General features: G+C 42.5%; 1 protein-coding gene across 8 annotated transcripts in view; it reads right to left on the reverse strand.

Moving 5' to 3' along the window:
- CTNND2 (catenin delta 2) overlaps positions 1-20,309 on the reverse strand; it is a 1,245,479-nt gene that overhangs the window by 225,638 nt on the left and 999,532 nt on the right. For all 8 annotated transcript variants that reach the window (XM_050937394.1, XM_050937393.1, XM_050937390.1 and 5 more), the window contains one exon: positions 2,276-2,489. In XM_050937394.1, the coding sequence (XP_050793351.1) occupies positions 2,276-2,489 (214 nt within the window). The remainder of the gene's footprint in view (positions 1-2,275; positions 2,490-20,309) is intronic.

Here is a 20,309-nt window from a genome sequence, read left to right on the forward strand (position 1 = left end):
CACAAATACCAGTGGGCCACAAATAGCCGGTGGGATATATAATCAGTAAAAAACGCAATGACATCCTGAGCTACAAATGGCTTTGATTCCATTCAACAACTTCACTCTGCCCGGCTCTACTCATTTCTCCCCTTTTATGTATGCTTAGTACTCTCTCGCACTGCGATCCTCCCTCTTAGCTACAGCTTTCATTGCAGCTACTGGTTACAGCTATTAGAGGTCAGAGTCTGACACCTATCATTAGCAGTCACATTGTTTGAAGATAACCAATCTGAGGGCATGTTAGCTTATTTTTTTCTTTCACTGGTAGTGCCTGAGAATTCAGTGATATATTGTTTAATGCATGGAATATACAGGGTAACTTACTCTCTTAAAAACTGAATAATAATGATCTCTTTAGTATTACAGCAACAGATACCATGGAAACTTCCATTATAGCTACTGAAGGAGTTCATTAGCACTTTTCTACTCATTTGCTCAGAGTAAGCAGGCAGAGTGCTCCCTGGAGTCAGGAGACAGACAACACAACCAAGAGTAGAACAAATATGTTGAAACTGAAGTAGTAGTTTCACTTTATTAGGTTTGTCAGTAATTCTGTCACTCAGCAGGATGCGTCATCAGAGCCCCATGTAGCACAGCATCTTCTTGACAAGAAGAATATAATAGATCATGAATAACAGGTATGAGATGAAAGGTGTGATAATTAAGAAACAAAATTAAATACAAAAATCTACACTTAAAATGCATCGTGGAGCTGATTCACACACACCTTGAGCAAGGAAATTCTGAGTCAACACATGGCTGTTGTTCTTATCAATTGCCTTAAACAGTGGATGATCTTCTGAAAAAAGTGGGGAGGGGTATGTGTATATAGATCCTCGTATCACTAAAGACTAAAATCTTTATCATATCCATTAGTAAAAAAAAGTTTCAGTGGAGACATGGACACTGTAAAAAACTAAAGAGATCTTAAGATTTCTGATTTGTAACATGAAATTAATTTTCACATCACTGACACTTTAATAGCCAAGTGAAGGGTCAAATTAGAGAGGATTAAAAAAATCTTCATATAGTTTTTTGCTTAACATAGTTTATTTCACATATTTGCAAGCACCTTCCTCTTGCAGGGGGAGCTGATGTAACACGACAAAGCTTTATGAAAAGTGAACTCTGCTCATGTACAGTCATAACTGACAGAGGGCCCCACTCTCTGGAAAGGGAAGTTTGTGATATACTGCAAATAGGAGTGAAAAAATGGTAACATTCATGTGTAACCAGCACTCAAATTGGGAGGAGGGTGAAGTTTACAACTGATTATGCCACATTTCCACTTCTCATTTCTGCTGGAGAAAAACAAGCTGAGGAAAAGGAGCTTTATATCTCATTTTCATGCTACCTATGTCGGCCCACTGAAACACTGTAGCATATTTCAAGTATCCTTTCAGCTGCGTACTTTTCACCTTAGCACCAAAACACGCAAACAAATCCCTAAAAAGAAGTAACTGCTCTTAACATTTAGTTTAAGTTACGGTGGTTTGGGCCAAAAATAGATGAAAAATATTTAAAACACCGGAGAATTTAATAGTGAGGGGTTTTGTTTATTCTTTTGCTGTGTGGCTCAAAAACCAAGACCCATGCTGAATTAAAAACAAAGCAACTCCAGAAACAATTGCAGACCAGATTTTACCCTGTCACAATATGAAATAATTTCTTTACCAAACTCTACTTTCTGTATTTACCGTATACACTGTTCAGTATGCTATTTTCATAACAAAAGAAAACACTGCCCATATCCTTAACATCCTTCCCCTCACACATATTTCTTTAAGAAGCAAAGAAGAGTCAGGAAGGCTTTGCATACTTAAGAGATGGTGTGGCATAACTCTGCTCTGAAGAGTTACAAGGTAAAAGGGGGAACGCATACCCAATGATGGAATTGTTAGCACAAAGAATAACCTGTGAATAGAATGCAATCACATCAACATAGTTCTCCACTAGTGGGGGAAAAAAGAGTGAACCATCTCAGAAAATCACTGCTGCTTCAGTAAGTGCCTGTTAAATATTGATTGGAGTCAGTCAATATTTCGCCTGTCCAAAGAACCTGAAAGTGTACATTTGTTGGCATATGATAGTTGCAAAGCAGGGAAGATAGTGATAAAGCAAAAGGTTATTTATGAAGCAACTGATACACATCACTGTGCAGCACAAAGAGTACTGTACTAGTACCTAGTTAGTACTTGATATTCATGAAAAAAATACATAGAAAGAATCAAACCTGTGACCAGTTCTCTGATTTCCAAATCTGTAGTCTTGCGGAGCAACCGTACTAATGCTGGGATACCTCCACAGTTTTTCAGAGCAATTTTGTTGTCATCGTTTGCTTTCCCATACACCAAGTTTCTCAAAGCTCCACAGGCACTACGGTGGACTTCTGTCATTCGATGATCCAACAGGTCCACCAGTAACTGTATTCCTCCTTGTCTTCTTATCTGAAACAGCCAAAAGTGACAACTATGGTATTAGGGAATGAGCAGGTGTAGTGCACACATTATTCAGCTTAATAAACAGTGGTTCTCAAATTAAGGGTATACATAGCACTTGTTTGTGGTCCAAGAACAGCTACAAGTTCATATGGTGCTGGCTCCTCCCCTTTGACAGCACTGAAAGCAAAGCTCTTTGCAGTGAAGATATTGCACAACTGTTAAAGCAACTGAAACAAAGAGAAGCCAAAACAATTGCCTCAACAAGGGACTTCTGCACTTGTCCGGTAAGCCTAATTTCATTACCAGGCAAATTGATTGAAACTATAGTAAAGAACAGAATTGTCAGAATCACAGCTGAACACAACATGTTGCAGAAAAGTCAACAGGGCTTTTGTAAAGAGAAATTATGCCTCACCAATGTATTAGAATTCTTTGATGGGGTCAATAAACATGTGGGCAAGGGTGATCTTGGCGATATAGTATGCCTGAACTTTCAGAAAGCCTTTGACAAGGTCCCACACCAAAGGCTCTTAAGCAAAATAACCAGTCATGGGATAAGAGGAATAGTCCTCTAACAGATCAGTAACTGATTAAAAGGTCAAAAACCATTTCAACATATTCATTGCTGACCTGGAGAAAATGGTAAACAGTGAGGAGGCAAAGTTTGCAGACAATGCAAAATTACTCAAGATAATTAAGTCCAAATCTGACTGCAAAGAGTTACAAGGGATTTCACTAAACTGGGTGGCTGGGCAACAAAAATGGCAGATGCAATTCAGTGTTGATAAATGTAAAGTAATGCACATTGGAAAACATAATCACAGCTATACATACAAAATGATGGGGACTAAATAAGCTGTTACCATTCTAGAAAGAGATCTTGGAGTCATTGTGGATAGTTCTCTAAAACATCTAATCATTGTACAGCAGCAGTCAAAAAAGCTAACAGAATGTTAGTATCCATTAGGAAAGGGAGGGATAGATACTAAGGCAGAAAATATCATAATGACTCTCTGTATAAATCCACGATATGCCCACACCTAGACTACTGAATGCAGGTCTGGTAACCCCAGCTCAAAAAACAAACAAACAAACAAAAACCAATAAAACTGGAAAAAATACAGAGAAGAGCAACAAAAATGATTAGGGGTATGGAACAGTTTCCATATCTGGAGAAGTTTAAAAGACTGGAACTAAGCAGGAATATTATAGAGCTTTTTAAAATCATGAATGATGTGGAGAAAGTGACTAAGGAATTGTTATTCACTACTTCACATAACACATGAACCAAGGCCCACTCAATGAAAATTAATAAATAGCAGGTTTAAAACAAACATGGGGAGTACTTTTTCATATAACTCAGTCAACCTCTGGAATTCATTTCCAGGGATGTTCTGAAGGCCAAAAGTATAACTTGGTTCAAAAAAGAATAAAATAAGTTCACAGAGGATAGGTCTATCAATGGCTATTAGCCAAGATGGTCAGGGATGCAACCCCACGTTCTCGGTGTCCCTAAATCTCTGACTGCCAGAAGCTGTGAGTGGATGACAAGGGATGGATCACTCAGTAATCGTACTGTTCTGTTCATTCCCTCTGAATCATTTGGCACTGACCACTGTTGGAAGACAGGAGACAGAGCTAATGGACCACTGGTCTGACCCAGTGTGGCCATTCTTATATAGTAAATTATAATTATTTGTTAAAATATGATTAATGTTGTGTGTGTTCATACATTTAGTCTTTTTATCTGAAACCAAGAATGCAAGACGCTTTCATCCCTTTAAAAATAAGTACCTTTTTCAGTGTCAAAATTTGAGCATTAAAAATTATATGCTGGTGAAATAACAGTCATCGCTTTTCTGCTCCCCTATGTCTTATGGCACATCATGACATCACTGTTTTAGGATATGAATCATATAATACAAAGTGCCTCAATAGAGAGATGCAGGTACATCATGTTAATTTATACATTTTTTTGCAGTTTACAGAACAGAATATTCTTGTCCATATAATAGTCACATTACAAAGAATAAAGTATTTAAATTAAAATCATAATTATATGAAGATAGTCTGTATTTTCCCCAGAGTATTAATTGCAATTCAATATTCCCAACATGGTGTTCACCTGTCTATGCATTTTGTAGACTATCTATAAAGCACAATAGTCAGTGGTAAAACCAGAGGTTGGCTATGGTTGTGGCTGTATAATGGTACATAACATCAGACTCATGCCAGGAGCTCATTCATCTCTCTGTCACTCTGTGCCTATGCAAGCTGGAGGAACACTGATACCTCTCAGTTCAGAAAACACAAAAATAGATTAAAAAAAATATGTTCTGCAATATATCTGACTGATCCAAAACTCAACTACTGCAAATATGATCATGTGCAATGCAAGATATTTGCCACTTTCTAAATCAGATACATTTACTGACAAGAAACATTCACTTTTGAATCCATCACCAACTTTTTGAATCCAATGTGTCAGCTTTTTCTAATATATCATATTTTCAAACCTGATGTGCTGCATGAGGAACAGCTATATCACCCACTTGACACAATATGCAACATTTGCTGAAATAAATTGACTAAGAACTGAACTTAATATATCAAGCACTAAACTTGATACATCAATTTAGTAAAGGGCACATGAAGTGCTGAACTCGATATTTCAGTCTTCAGAGAGGGATGCTTATGTGATCTGATGGAAGATAATGAGAGAAAACATTTGGATTAAAAGCAAATATACCCAGTGTATCACTTGTTTTGCTATGATGTGTGACATCAGTAACAATGGAATGAAAAACAGAAACTATAGGGCTGGACCATAGGGTTTTAAAATAAAAGATGTGGAAAATGATTTTTGATAAATACTTCAATGTTTTCTTAGAAAAAGATTGAAACAGTGATGGAAACAAAAATGAATTTCAAGCAATTACACCTAGAATAAATATTTTTCATGTATGTGATATAACTCATCTGATGACCTCAAAGGGCTCTGTCATGGTGCATGTATGAGCTGCATCTGTGATCTCTGTCTCAGTTTCTGCATGGACATCATTTCCAAGTGACAGCCTTCTATCTGCACCTCTCCCAGAGTGGAACCCTATGATTCACCCGGCTCTAGACTGGATCATCAGGATACACCCCCCCTCCCCCAACACACACATACTTTTTATCAACTGTACTGTTGCAGTTACAGGGAGAATGGTGCCTTAGACCCCATTCCCCCTCTGCAATACTTCTTGAGTGCACTGCTGAGGTGATACGTTTTGCTACCTTCACCTCTCTCTGGATGGAACTTGCAGTTGCACCACTCTTAGGCTGGATCCCTAGGTGGCAGCCCTGTTTCCAACCATGATAAATGAATTTGGGGGCCCGCTATCAACTTCCCTCTAGGAATATCTGACCAATGGCTGATTAGAGTGATACAAAACAGATTCTTCAAAACAAATGTACTGTACATTCACCCAAACATATATAGCAATCAGAGAAAAGTAAACAACACAGCATGATAGCCACAACAATAATAAATAATAATAATACCATCTAGCTCTTACATATTGTTTTTCCATCAGCAGAGCTTAAAGTGCTTTACAAAGTAGGTCATTATCTCCATTTTACAGATGAGTAAACACAAGCCTAAATACCTTTGATCTTACCTCAACCTTAACATTCCATCGCATGTTTTGGTAAGTTCTACTTAGGTCAGATACCTGCACCTCTGGGCTGGGAGAGAGAAACTTTCCTACTGCAGACGCTGTTGTCAGTCACTCTACATCTGTGTCTCCCATCAGCAACTTTCCTTGAGCAGTGGTTGACAACTCACCTGCTCCAAACTCCCTTTCTCTAGGGGGCCTTTTTAAGCATTTTGTGTCATTTTGATCTCTAAGCTTGTTGCCTCGACAAAGCAGCTGGGTCACTTGTACTGGAGCCTGGAAATCACCTCTTCACAACTCAGCTGTTGACTTTCAAGGGTTTGCTGTCCTGTTTCTTACCTGGACTATTGTGTTGCCTCCCTACTTTTTTACCCAACAGCTCACTATTAAACTCTACCAGTAAATTCTCACCATCCAATAGCGCAATATAACTATGCATTGACTGTCTTAATAGGTAGGTCACATAATCATAAAATTAGTACAGACGAACCTCCACAGGCTCTATAAACATTAATTAATTAAGACTCATAACCCTCTTATGAGGTATATTGAAGGATTATTACTCCGTTTTTACAGTTAGGGCAACTGAGGCACAGGAAAGTAAAATGATTTGCTCATGGTCCTAGAAGGAGTTTCAGACATAGCTGGGAGAATTGTGATAACTCCACTGACTTCAATAGAGTTTTGGCCATATAAGTACCTAAGGCAGAGAGAGACATGATGATTTGCACAAGCTAAGCTTCAAAACTTACTCTACACTGACATGAAAACTGACAAGGGTTTGCATTGCGCCTCTCTTCAGGTGAGATGATGAGATAATTGTTAGGTACAATATTTACCAATATACAAGTGGCTGCTTTTTTACTTCATTCACAAGGCAAAATGACCATGTATGCAGACAGGGTGTTTGCTCACCATGACAAATGATTACTGTAGCACTGGATCACCTAAAGACTCAAGGACCAAATTCTGCTCTCATTTACACAAATCAATTGCAGAATAACCCACTGGAATTACCTATATTATATCAAAAACATAAACCATACCTGCTACTTAAGGCGGTGGTCTTGGAATAATTTTCACTTTGGTTAGGCAACATGGTTGCGTGTCCATATGGTTTTTCCCTTTCTACAAAAACCGCCAGTTTCTTGCCACAACAATACTCAAGTTACTGTAGCAATAACTGATATATTGATGTTCACCTATATCCACAACTCTGTATGTATATCAGATAGTGCCACTGAACTAAATCTGAATGCATTCACATGTAATGACGAAACAACTTCTACATTGCATCACTATTTTCCTAACAGTACGCTCCCCCTATTGCCACATAACAGGAGTCTTTTGGAAAGGTAATGTATCGGTTTCCATGGCTGTCTCATCTATATCATTGACTGTTGCACTAGCTTCAGTAGTGGACAAATCATGGTCAGCTCTCAGTGTGTTTCTTCTAGGAAATTTAACAGTGTCAATGGCTTACTCTATCACTTGGTAAATTAAGTATAGATCTGGTCAATGGGCAACATATCCATTGACATAATAAAAAGTCAATATTATATTGAAGATGTGTCAGAGCCAATGTGGAGACTCTTGATATAGCTGCATGACATTAAGTTAGGGTACATCTACACTACCCGCCGGATTGGCGGGTAGCGATCGATCTATCGGGGATCGATTTATTGCATGCAGTGTAGATGTGATAAATTGATCCTCGATTGCTCTCCCATTGACTGCTGAACTCCAGCTCGGCAAGAGGCAGAAACAAAGTCAATGGGGAAGCAACGGCCATCAATCTTGCGCCGCGAGGATGCGAAGTAAGTGATTCTAAATCTATCTAAGATACGTTGACTTCAGCTATGCTATTATCATAGCTGAAGTTTCGTATCTCAGATCGATCATCTCCTAGTGTAGACCAGGCCTTAGTGGCTTATTTGATAGTTTATTTTTCTGGTACAGTATTTTACCAAGCAGATTTAACAGGGGATGTATTTTTTCCAGAATGACCGCGTATTCATTTCAGTATAATATTTCTCAAAAGATAACTTGTATAGTTCAATATTTATAACATGCATTGTATGCCTAAAATTTTAATTGAGTGACACCTTCAATCTCAGGTTGTGCTTATTGAAAGGAGGGGACATTCTGTGAGAATGAATTGGGTTTATGGATTAGTCAACTAAGAATGAGGTTCTAATCAATGTTCCCTCTAATTTTTGACAGGCCGTGTGTGCAAAAAATTTCTTCCATGCAAATTTTTGAAGCAGAGTTCAAATTTGTGTGCCATGAGGCAAATGCGCCCAAGCAAGTAAAATGCTTATACATTTAAAAAGTTTTAATTTGTAATTTGCAATAATAATAGTTTTACACCATGTTATTTTATAGATGTCATTTTTAAATACTTAGAAAAAGGAAATTTAACCATTCTTCATGAAGCAGAAGTTAGTTTTAAGCATTACGCTTTAGGATCTTTTTTTATAGACAATCATGAGCATATATCAAGCACATATTAATCATAATCATTATCAGTCCATAGGCTTCTGCCCGTTGATGTCCACTTTCACCTTTAATTCTATACACATGTCTGAAAAGATTTTGATAAACATATAATAAAGACAATTTAATAAGTATGCCATTATGTCAATTTATATGGGTTTTCAGATAGAGACATTATAAGTAAAAAAAGAAAAACAAGATTTGTGTTTTAAATTTAAAATTTTCCTAAAAAATATCAATAAATGATTATCAGCCAAGAATAAGGTATGTAATTACAAATGCATTTTAATTTCCTTATTGGTCAAAATATCAAAGACTGCTAAACTAACCTTACTGTTTTTCCTTGTGATCTTTTTCATTTGCCCATTCAATATAAACTCTGTACAGACCTATCAGTCCTCCATCCAGCTGGTAACTCTTAATACACAGCAGCATGTCCAAATGTTCAACTTGTGAACGATTCCATCGTTTATTTTTTAGAGTGTTCATTAAGCTAAAGCCAAGCTCACAGTCTGCACTTGATGCTAAGAATGTTCTTCCAATATCCATCAACTTTGCAAGATCCTGAAACTCTTTGTTTTGGTGAGCAAATGTCACCATATCCAGGCAGGGGCAGCTCTAGGTATTTTGCCACCCCAAGCACAGCAGGCAGGCTGCCTTTGGCAGTTTGCCGGCAGGAGGTCCCTGGTTTCGCGGATTCGGCAGCGCATCTGTGGGAGGTCCGCCGAAGCGGGGGGACCAGCAGACCCTCTGCAGGCATGCCACCGAAGGGAACCTGCCTGCTGCCCTTGCGGCGACCGGCAGAGCGCCCCCCATGGCTTGCCACCCCAGGCACGGGCTTAGTGTGCTAGTGCCTGGAGCCGCCCTCATATCCAGGAAACTTAAAACCAATTGGGTTTTGATTCTTTCGGCTACTGCAAACTTGAAGTCATTGTACTGACTGACTATAACAATCTCTTCAGCAAGAAAGTCTTTGTATTTTGAACATAGGGATTTGATCTGATGAATTCCAAAATTGAAGTCACACTTAACTTTTGCTCCACAATCAAAAGTGGACCACTCCCGGACTTCATTCTCTGGAAACCTGTCTGCCAAATGTGCACACAAGATGTTTATGAAAGTTATTATGGAACTGGTATCAATTTCATTATTTTCTTGAGAGCTCATATCTAAGGGAGCCTTAACTTTGTCACTCCATGAGATTGAATCTCCAAGGTACTGTCTTCTGATCTTGTTCACTTTACCTCGGGCAAGGTGAGATGCTTCAAGAGATGTAAAGCCCCGTTTCTGAAGCAGCGTGGATAGTGACGCCAGCTCCAACAAAACATCATTCAAAACTTCTAATGTTATTTGGTATTCCACGGTATTCAGCTTTTTGTGGCAGTATTTAGAAACTAGATCAGTATCTTTGTCTTGCTCAAAATATTCCAGAAGAGGATTATAGTTGAGAATAACTTCTCAAAGTGCAAAGTGCCTAGATAACCAGCGCACTTCATTAAGTGGCCTGAAAGCCACTGACTCACATTCAGAAGCATTCACTGTTTCCTGAAATTTGCATTTTCTCCTGGATGACCGACAGAACACCGTGTAGACAGTTCTCATTAAGGTTTCAATGTCTCTTATCAGTTTGACCTCTTTCCATGCATCAGAAATCCCCAAGTCTTCCTGGTGTGCAACGCACTGTTGCTGGACTAAGTGTGGAATATCATGTTTCAGCTGAGCCGCCACGCCACTGAGTTTGCCCAACATCATGGAGGCACCATCAGATGTGAACATCACCATTTTCATTAGATCAAGTTGGTGTTTTTTATAAAACTCTTTGATTGCAGACACTATTGAAACAGCATCACATTCTTGCAATCGTAATAGTCCACCAAATAAAGTTTTATAGTCTGCAGTATTTGTGGTTCTATATTTAAAGTAGAGTATCAAGTATCTGTTAATGGCTATATCAGTGCTTTCATCAACAGCTAGAGTATGAAACATTGCCGATGCTATTTCATGCATGAGGTCATTTTGGACAATGCAGTTGATAATATCAAGTAATTCAAAAGCATAATTTTTAGTTCTCCAGCTCGCTGGTATGTGCACATACTTTTTCATATGGTTATTAATATCCTGAACAGAAAGCACTGAGCTGCTCATTTTAATAGCCAACAACACACTGTCAATAAGTACCTTGATTTCTTCTGGGTTTGAGCGCTTGCATTCAAGATTAATTTGCCTCCTCTGCTTTTCAGCTGGACTTTCAAGAATCATGCTAAGCAATCTTCTCCATAAGGAAGGGTTTTTGTTTCTAAGGCCATGTCTACATCTAAAATTTTGCAGCGCTGGTTGTTACAGCTGTATTTGTACAGCTGTATAGGGCCAGCGCTGCAGAGTGGCCACACTTACAGCAACCAGCGCTGCAAGTGGTGTTAGATGTGGCCACACTGCAGCGCTGTTGGGCGGCTTCAAGGGGTTTCGGGGAACGCGAGAGCAAACCGGGAAAGGAGACCAGCTTCGCCGCGGTTTGCTCTCGCGTTCCGCGAACCACCCTGCAAACCGGAGGGAAGGAGACCTGCTTGCTCGGGTTCGGGGAACGCGAGAGCAAACCGGGAAAGGAGACCAGCTTCGCCGCGGTTTGCTCTCGCGTTCCGCGAACCACCCTGCAAACCGGAGGGAAGGAGACCTGCTTGCTCGGGTTCGGGGAACGCGAGAGCAAACCGGGAAAGGAGACCAGCTTCGCCGCGGTTTGCTCTCGCGTTCCGCGAACCACCGTGCAAACCGCAGGGAAGGAGACCTGCTTGTTCGGGGAACGCGAGAGCAAACCGCGGCGAAGCTGGTCTCCTTTCCCGGTTTGCTCTCGCGTTCCCCGAACCCGAGCAAGCAGGTCTCCTTCCCTGCGGTTTGCAGGGTGGTTCGCGGAACGCGAGAGCAAACCGCGGCGAAGCTGGTCTCCTTCCCCGGTTTGCTCTCGCCTTCCCGGAACCACCCTGCAAACCGCAGGGACGGAGACCTGCTTGCTCGGGGTTCGGGGAACGCGAGAGCAAGCCGGGGAAGGAGACCAGCTTGATTACCGGAGGCTTCCTCAGGTATGCTGGGATACCTGCTTATTCCACGGAGGTCAAGAAAAGCGCTGGTAAGTGACTATACTTGATTACCAGCGCTGGATCACCAGCGCTGGATCCTCTACACCCGAGACAAAACGGGAGTACGGCCAGCGCTGCAAACAGGGAGTTGCAGCGCTGGTGGTGCCCTGCAGATGTGTACACCTCCTAAGTTGCAGCGCTGTAACTCCCTCACCAGCGCTGCAACTTTCTGATGTAGACAAGCCCTAAGTCTTGTTATACCATCTAGACTTACTTGACAGATGATGCTTTAAGAAACCCAACTTCCATACATTGTTCCACGTTATTCCTGTTGAAAATTCTCCCAAAGCTCTGGCATCTCGACAGTATACACAAACCACTCCGTTGTCCTCATCATATGTCAATATTTCACGAAGTTTAACAAGCATTACACTATGTGACTTCAGTGTAACTGTCTCTGTAGTCTCATCCAGCCATCCAAACTTAAATGAAGTCGCTGTTCTTTTACACTTTAGACCTCTAGACAGTGACATTTTGGATTGATTTTTTACCAGATTGGTTTATTTGAAATTAATACTTCTATTATATGGCTACTATTTCAATGCACTTAACAGCGTGACTCGACAAAAGAGCAAATGGGAGATCATTCGGATCAGGATACTGGAAGTTTGTGCATAGCAAAAAAACGCAGCAAAAAAAAAAAAGGCAGAAAAATGATAAAACATCACAAGTAAATGTATGAAGTCCAATGCCTTTGAAAGATTTCAATCATAAAAACAACACTTACCTTTGTTCATATCTGGGAAATCTTTGCAGTTCCTTAGCAACTACAGCCAGGCATTTAGACTTATTCGCATGTACTTGAGTTTGTACACAGCCAAATGAACAGATTACATGGAGATGTGTGGGTCCCGACCGTCCCGACATGATCAACGTTCCACGTTCGAAATGCTGGTGGGGAGGGATACGAAAGATTCATTGCCCTCCTTTCCCGTTCCAACTCTTGCCAGCTAGTAGAATCTGGCTGTGTTGATAGATGGCGGGCAAACAATGTCAAAAGTCACCTGTAAATGATAATTTGGCCTGGCTCCGATGTAGTATTTCATTTTTTGTGTGCACAGTGTTTCACCATGTGCGCGGGGTTTAGGATCTGTGTGCGCATGTACATGCACACAGCTTAGAGGTAACAGTGGTTCTAATGTATGTGTTTAAATTAAAAGAGCATTCCTGGGATTATGGATGGAAAGATGAAGCAAATTTTTTCCAACTATCCTAATATCACCTTTCATTTTGAGCTTTTGTGTTCTTATCTTAAATATGTGGTTCATATAAAAATAATATCTGCTAATGCATGTGCAAATGATTTTCAGGATATTAGTACTCTTGTTACTCAGACTTAGGAGGATGAAACACCTCCTTACTATAACTGACAAAATACACTTACATCTGTGTATATACTAATGCTGAGACTTCCACATCCAAATTGAGAATAATTATGGCTGGAGATAGGGCAGGATCCAAAAACGGGGGAGGTTAGAGATCTCCTGCTGCCATCCTGGGGGCAGCTGTGGGACCCTTGTGCAATTTAGAACATTGTTAGTGATACTCCAATTATGCTGGATCATAATGGTCCCTGAGGGTCTGTTCTGCCAATCCAGGATCACTGGTGCATGAAGTGCTCTGGCCTACATCCCATAAGCTGAGTGGCTATGACCAGGTGGTATAGGACAGCCCGTGCTGGCTTTGTGCTAGCTGGATATTCCCCTATGCAAGGGGAATGATCAACTGTCTGTTTAAGCCAGAATGGTACAAAAAAATGAAGAGGGGCCAAGGTTTCAATCCAAGATAGTGAAACTTTCAGCCCCATCTGTCCCAATAGTCTATTGCCAGCAAGTCTCTCAGAGTTCAGGTCCCAGCAGTCCTAAGGTTTCAGGATCATGTTGTAATACTGAGAGGGGTTCTCCCACCAGGGCAGGTAATTCACCTCCTTGAGAGGCAGTAGCTAGGCTGACGGAAGAATTCTTCTGTCAATCTGGCACTATCTATACTGGGGTTAAGTCAAGTATACGTCTCTTAGGGGTGTGGATTTTTATGCTGATTTAAATTCCCAGTGTGGACCAGCCCTGAGAGAGTGTACTCAATCCCCAGTGTCAGAAAGCTGCTGCAGCAGAGTCAGTGTCTTAGCAATACACTGGGCAAAGCTGATCCTGGCAGGGGCTGCCTGATTCACTGCACTTACTGATTGGTGGAGGGGTGGAACCAAGCTACTACTTGTCCCAGCAGCAACCAGAGTTTGCTGGCTGCTTAGTGTGTTCCAAATACATTAGATCCTCCTTCCTTCTCATGCCCAGCATGCTATTCATAAACTCTAGGACTGGAAGGGAGCTCGAGAGGTCATCGAGTCCACTCCCCTGCCCACATGGCAGGACCAAATCTGTCTAGACCAGGGGTAGGCAACCTATGGCATGGGTGCCAAAGGTGGCACGCAAGCTGATTTTCAGTGGCACTCACACTGCCCAGGTCCTGGCCACCAGTCCGGAGGGTTCTGCATTTTAATTTAATTTTAAATGAAGCTTCTTAAACATTTTAAAGCCTTATTTACTTCACATACAACAATAGTTTAGTTATATATTATAGCCTTACAGAAAGAGACCTTCTAAAAACGTTAAAATGTATTACTGGTATGCGAAACCTTAAATTAGAGTGAATAAATGAAGACTCAGCACACCACTTCTGAAAGGTTGCCGACCCCTGGTCTAGATTATCCCTGATAGACATTTATCTAACCTACTCTTAAATATCTCCTCAGATGGAGATTCCACAACCTCTCTAGACAACTTATTCCAGTGTTCAACCACTCTGACATTTTTTCCTAATGTCCAACCTAAACCTCTCTTGCTCCAGTTTAAGCCCATTGCTTCTTGTTCTATCCTTAGAGGCTAAGATGAACAAGTTTTCTCCCTCCTCCTTATGACACCCTTTTAGATACCTGAAAACTGCTATCATATCCCTTCTCAGTCTTCTCTTTTCCAAACTAAACAACCCTAATTCTTTCAGCCTTCCTTCTTAGGTCATGTTCTCAAGACCTTTAATCATTCTTGTTGCTCTTCTCTAGACTCTCTCCAATTTCTCTACATCTTTCTTGAAATGTGGTCCCCAGAACTGGACACAATACTCCAGTTGAGGCCTAACCAGCGCAGAGTAGAGCGGAAGAATGACTTCTTGTGTCTTGCTCACAACACACCTGTTAATGCATCCCAGAATCATGTTTGCTTGTTTTGCAACAACATCACACTGTTGACTCATATTTAGCATGTGGTCCACTATACCCCCTAGATCACTTTCTGCCATACTCCTTCCTAGACAGTCTCTTCCCATTCTGTATGTGTGAAACTGATTGTTCCTTCCTAAGTGGAGCACTTTGCATTTATATTAAACGTCATCCTGTTTACCTCAGACCATTTCTCCAATTTGTCCAGATCATTTTGAATTACGACCCAAACCTCCAAAGCAGTTGCAATCCCTCCCACTTTGGTATCATCAGCAAACTTAATAAGTGTACTTTCTATGCCAATACCTAAGTCGTTGATGAAGATATTGAACAGAGCCCACTTCAGTTCCTGCACTTCTTCATCCTCGACACCCCTAGCTCCAATCCCCGGCTCCATTTCCTAACCACGTCCTCGGCTCATCCACTGGCTCTGGCATTCGGCTTCTGATCCCTGGCTCTGACCTTCAACTCCACTCTCACTTACACTGCCACATGTCCCAGCGCCCTGATTCTTGATGCCGGCTCTGCCCCACTCTAAACTTGCCACTCCCTTCGTTATGACCATTAGGACTGACTGCTCACATCCCATTTGTGATCCTGACAGCCAGAAAGGCAGAAGATCTTCCTTCTGCAAAATCCTCAGTGACAACTGAACAGGCCAAATAAGGAATTCTATTTTGAAGAATCCCAGAGGATCTTCCTCAAAACATAAGTCCCTTTCAGGGACAATACTATCTGGATCTGGATTACAATCTATCTGGATTAATACAGTCTGATTTCTTCTTCCTACTCCATGTTCTACTTGCTAAATAAATTCTATATTTAGCTTTATTGAGATTATTCTGATCAAGAATACTCTCCATGCTTTGAGAAGGAAAACAGATACAAGCATACAGGGTGCACTAATGAAATTTTGAAATGAGACCACCAACACACTAAGCTAAACAAGAGGATATCTTTTTAAAAGTTGAGAAAAAACACCAGACATCAGAATCAGCCCTGTGTAAGTGTCACTATGGCAAACTTAAGTGTTTCAGCAAAACTCCCCCAGATGAAGAAACCTATGTAAGCAAAGAAAGCAGTTTATACAGCAGAACCTCAGATTTACAAACACCAGAGTTATGAACTGACCAGTCAACCATACATCTCATTTGGAACCAGGAGTACACAATTAGGCAGCAGTAGAAACTTTTGAAAGACCCATAACGTTTTGTTCAGAGTTACAAACAACCTCCATTCCCAAGCTGTTTGTAACTCTGAGGTTCTACTGTACTGTGAGTGGTAAACAAATTAAATTAGGTCTGTCAATTAATCACAATTAATGCCTGTGATTATGTGAAAACAAAATTAATGTGTTAATTTTTTTAACATATTAATCACGTATGTCTGGGTGGGGAGGGAGGCATTGGTGGCTAGGGGCTGAAGCCCCAGCCTGGAGTTCCAAAGATGGAGTGGAGAGGGAAGCCCAAGCAGGGCTGGAGTCCTGCACTCTGAGTGGGGCTGAAGCTCAGAGCCCCCAGCTGGGCTGAAGCCCAGAGCTCAGTGCCTCAAGCCCTCTGCTCTGAGTGGGGCTGAAGAAAGGGGGTCACAATTTTTTCTAGTAGCAGGGTCACCATTTTTTTAAAGTCCAAATGGGGTCACCAGCACAAAATTTTTAGAAACACTGCCATAGAGAATAGGGGTATGGTAAGCTCAGTCATCCTGCACCAGCCTCTCCTCCCGTGCCACATGCCGAGTCTCTGAGGTAAAACTCCACCCTCCCTTGCAAACAAGGGCTCACCCAGCTGAAGGGAGTTATGTAAAACTAATAATAATAATTCTACATTTGTAAGTTGCACTTTCAGGATAAAGAGATCGCACTACAATACTTGTATGAGGTGAACAGAAAAATACTATTTCTTTTGTTTATCCTTTTTACAGTGGAAATATTTGTAATAAAAATAATAATATAAAGTGAGCACTGTGCACGTTGTATTCTGTGTTGTAATTGAAATCAACATATTTGAAAATGTAGAAAACACTCAAAATATTTAAATAAATGGTATTCTATTATTGTTTAACAGTGCAATTAAAACTGTGATTAATTGCAATTTTTTAAAATCTCATGATTAATCATGATTTTTTTTAATCATTTGACAGCCCTAAATTAAATTCAACTTCCTTGGCTGTCTCGCTTTTACCCCTTACTGCCTATGATAAACACCAGTCAAAGCTTTTATTCATCCCAACACAGCCTGAGAATGAATTATAGCCAGGTGCAAGTGAGAAAACAGCATTCAGACTGCATTTAATGCTCAGGACACTGTCACTGAGTAGGCAACAAGATCATGCTGCCCCTATATGCTTTCTATTCAGAAACCTAACAACAAGGCTTGAAAGTTTCCCTTGCTCACTCACCCCATATAAGTAAAAGGTTTGTCCTAGGGCTTGGCTACACTGGAGAGTTGCAGCGCTGATGCGGGGGTTACAGCGCTGCAACTCAGGATGTGGCCACACTTGCAAAGCATAGCCAGCGCTGCAACTCCCTGGTTGCAGCGCTGGCTGTACACCTGGTCTGCCTCGGGTGTAGCGATTCCAGCGCTGGTGATGCAGCGCTGGTCATCAAGGGTGGACACCAACAGCGCTTTTATTGGCCTCCGGGGTATAAGGAGGTATCCCAGCATACCTTTTCAGCCACTCTGGTAATCGTTTCACACTCCACTGCCCTGGGCTCAGCTGACCCCCCCTTTAAGTGCCCCGGGAATTTTAAAAATCCCCTTCCTGTTTGCTCAGCCAGGTGTGGAGTGCAATCAATCAATCAATCAATCAATCAATCACTGACCATGCCTCCACGCCCCAAACGAGCCCCAGCATGGAACAGTTCCAAGCTGCAGGACCTCATCAGTGTTTGGAGTGAGGAAGCTGTGCAATCACAGCTGCGCTCCAGCCGGAGAAATTATGATACCTATGGGCAGATATCAAAGTCCTTGCTGCTAAGGGGCCATGAACGGGACGCGTTGCAGTGCAGGGTAAAAATAAAGGAGCTGCGCAGTGCCTATTGCAAAGCCCGTGAGGGAAATCGCCGCTCAGGAGCTGCCCCCACGGCCTGCCGTTTTTACAAGGAGCTGGATGCCATACTTGGATGTGACCCCACTGCCAATCCGAGGAGCACGATGGAGAGTTCAGAGCAGGGAGAAGTGGGGGAGGGTGTAGAGGAAGCGGAGAGTGAGGCTACTGGACTGGAAGGAGACACCCCAGAGTCCCAGGAGGCATGCAGCCAGGAGCTCTTCTCAAGCCAGGAGGAGGCTAGCCAGTCGCAGCAGCTGGAAGTTGTTGGCGAAGAAGAAGCAGAGGAGCGTGTTCCGGGTAGGCAGATTTTATGTTTTGGGAGAGGAGGGTTGGGGTTATGGCTGCATGCATGCATGCCTAAATGTGGAATAGCCCATTGATTTGCTCTATCATGTCTCTGTAATCAGCCTCGGTAATCTCTTGAAAACTTGCAGCCAGAGCGTGGGCAATGTGCTTGCGCAAGTTTATAGGGAGAGCCACCGTGGTCCTTGTCCCGGTCAGGCTAACTCGTCCGAGCCACTGTGCTGCGAGGGGTGGGGGGACCATTGCTGCACACAGGCAAGCTGCATAGGGATCAGGGCGGAATCCACATTGCTGTAGAAGACCCTCCCTCTCTTCCCAGGTAACACGCAGCAGTGATATATCTGGCAGTAGGAAACCCTGTTGAGAATGTAGGGATACTGCTCAGTGCAGGGCGCCAGGTTCGCGGTCCCCCCCCGTGCAGGTTGGCAGCTTGGCGGCCCCAGCCTCCTGCAGGTCGGCAGCTTCGAGGTCCCCCCCCCCCCGCAGGTCGGCAGCTTTGCGGTCCTCCCCTTGCAGGTCGGCAGCTTCGAGGTCCCCCCCCTTGCAGGTCGCCAGCTTCACGGTCCCCCCCCCGCAGGTCGGCAGCTTCGCGGTCCCCGCCCCTTGCAGGTTGCCAGCTTCGCGGTCCCCGCCCCTTGCAGGTCGCCAGCTTCCTTTTCCCTCCTGTCCCCTGTGCAGGCCCCCAGCTCCCTCCTCTACCCAGTGCAGAGAAACCCCAGTGAGCCATCAGGCAGTTCCCCTTCCCAGGTGAAGTCGGGGCAGAAACACTCACCCCATTGCTCGCCATGCCTTTGCTTCCGTGGCCTCTCTGTGCTATGTTAGGTATGTGGGAATGATGCTACAAAAAGTCTACAAACTCCTTCACTGTGTGATAATAAACAATGTAGCCTCTGTGTACTACATGTTTCTATGTATGTTTTTTTAAGTGACCTTGAATAATGCAGCTGGATCACTGCCTGCCCGTCGCTTGCAGAACTTGAGGAAAAATCCGCGAAAATCAAAAGAAGAATTGATCAAAGCAGTTATGAATCAGTACGCCAGAGAAAGTAGGAAGACGCAGGAATGGAGAGAGAAAATGCATGAGTGGAGGCAAACACAAAGCAGGAGAAAGGAATTGGCTACCAGAAAAACCTCGAAGCAGTTGATAAGCCTCCTGGCTCGCCAAACTGACTCTTTCCAGTCTCTCGTAGCCATGCAGGCAGATCTGTACCGTGGTAACCCACATCCCTCCCAAAGCTCTCTTTCTTGTTCCCCAGTATTTGCACAAAACACCCTTCTCCAGCAGCCTGTTTCTTACTACCCCCAACTGCCACCAACACCTGTACGATCACCTACCAGCCCTGATAACTACAATCCTTACCCTGTGCACTCCACCCCCATGATGCTGCAGCATATTAATCCTGAAGTGCAGCAGGCATTGAACAGCAATCCAAACAGGACATATTCAAACCTATGAATGTACAGTCCACCACCCTACCCCTCTGCCCTTTTATGTACTGTATTTTGAATAAAGGATTTCATGGCTTTTACAATAGTTTTTATTATTGCAGAAAGTGGTAAATACTGTACCCCAAGGGAAAAACGAGCACAGTAAAGGCACCAAACATTACTGTTGGCTCTCAGCATCAAATTGCTCCCTTAAGGCATCCCTAATCCTTGAAGCCCTGTGCTGGGCCTCTCTAGTAGCCCTGCTCTCTGGCTGTTCAAATTCAGCCTCTAGGCGTCGAACCTCGGAGGTCCATTCCTCACTGAATCTTTCACCCTTCCCTTCACAAATATTATGGAGGGTACAGCACGCGGATATAACAGCGGAGATGCTGCTTTCCCCCAAATCTAGCTTCCCATAAAGACAACGCCAGCGGGCTTTCAAACGGCCAAAAGCACACTCCACAGTCATTCTGCACCGGCTCAGCCTGTAGTTGAACCGGTCCTTGCTCCTGTCAAGCGTCCCTGTATACAGTTTCATGAGCCATGGCAT

The sequence above is a fragment of the Gopherus flavomarginatus genome, chromosome 2, assembly GCF_025201925.1.
Source record: "Gopherus flavomarginatus isolate rGopFla2 chromosome 2, rGopFla2.mat.asm, whole genome shotgun sequence".
NCBI classification, from domain to species: domain Eukaryota; kingdom Metazoa; phylum Chordata; order Testudines; family Testudinidae; genus Gopherus; species Gopherus flavomarginatus.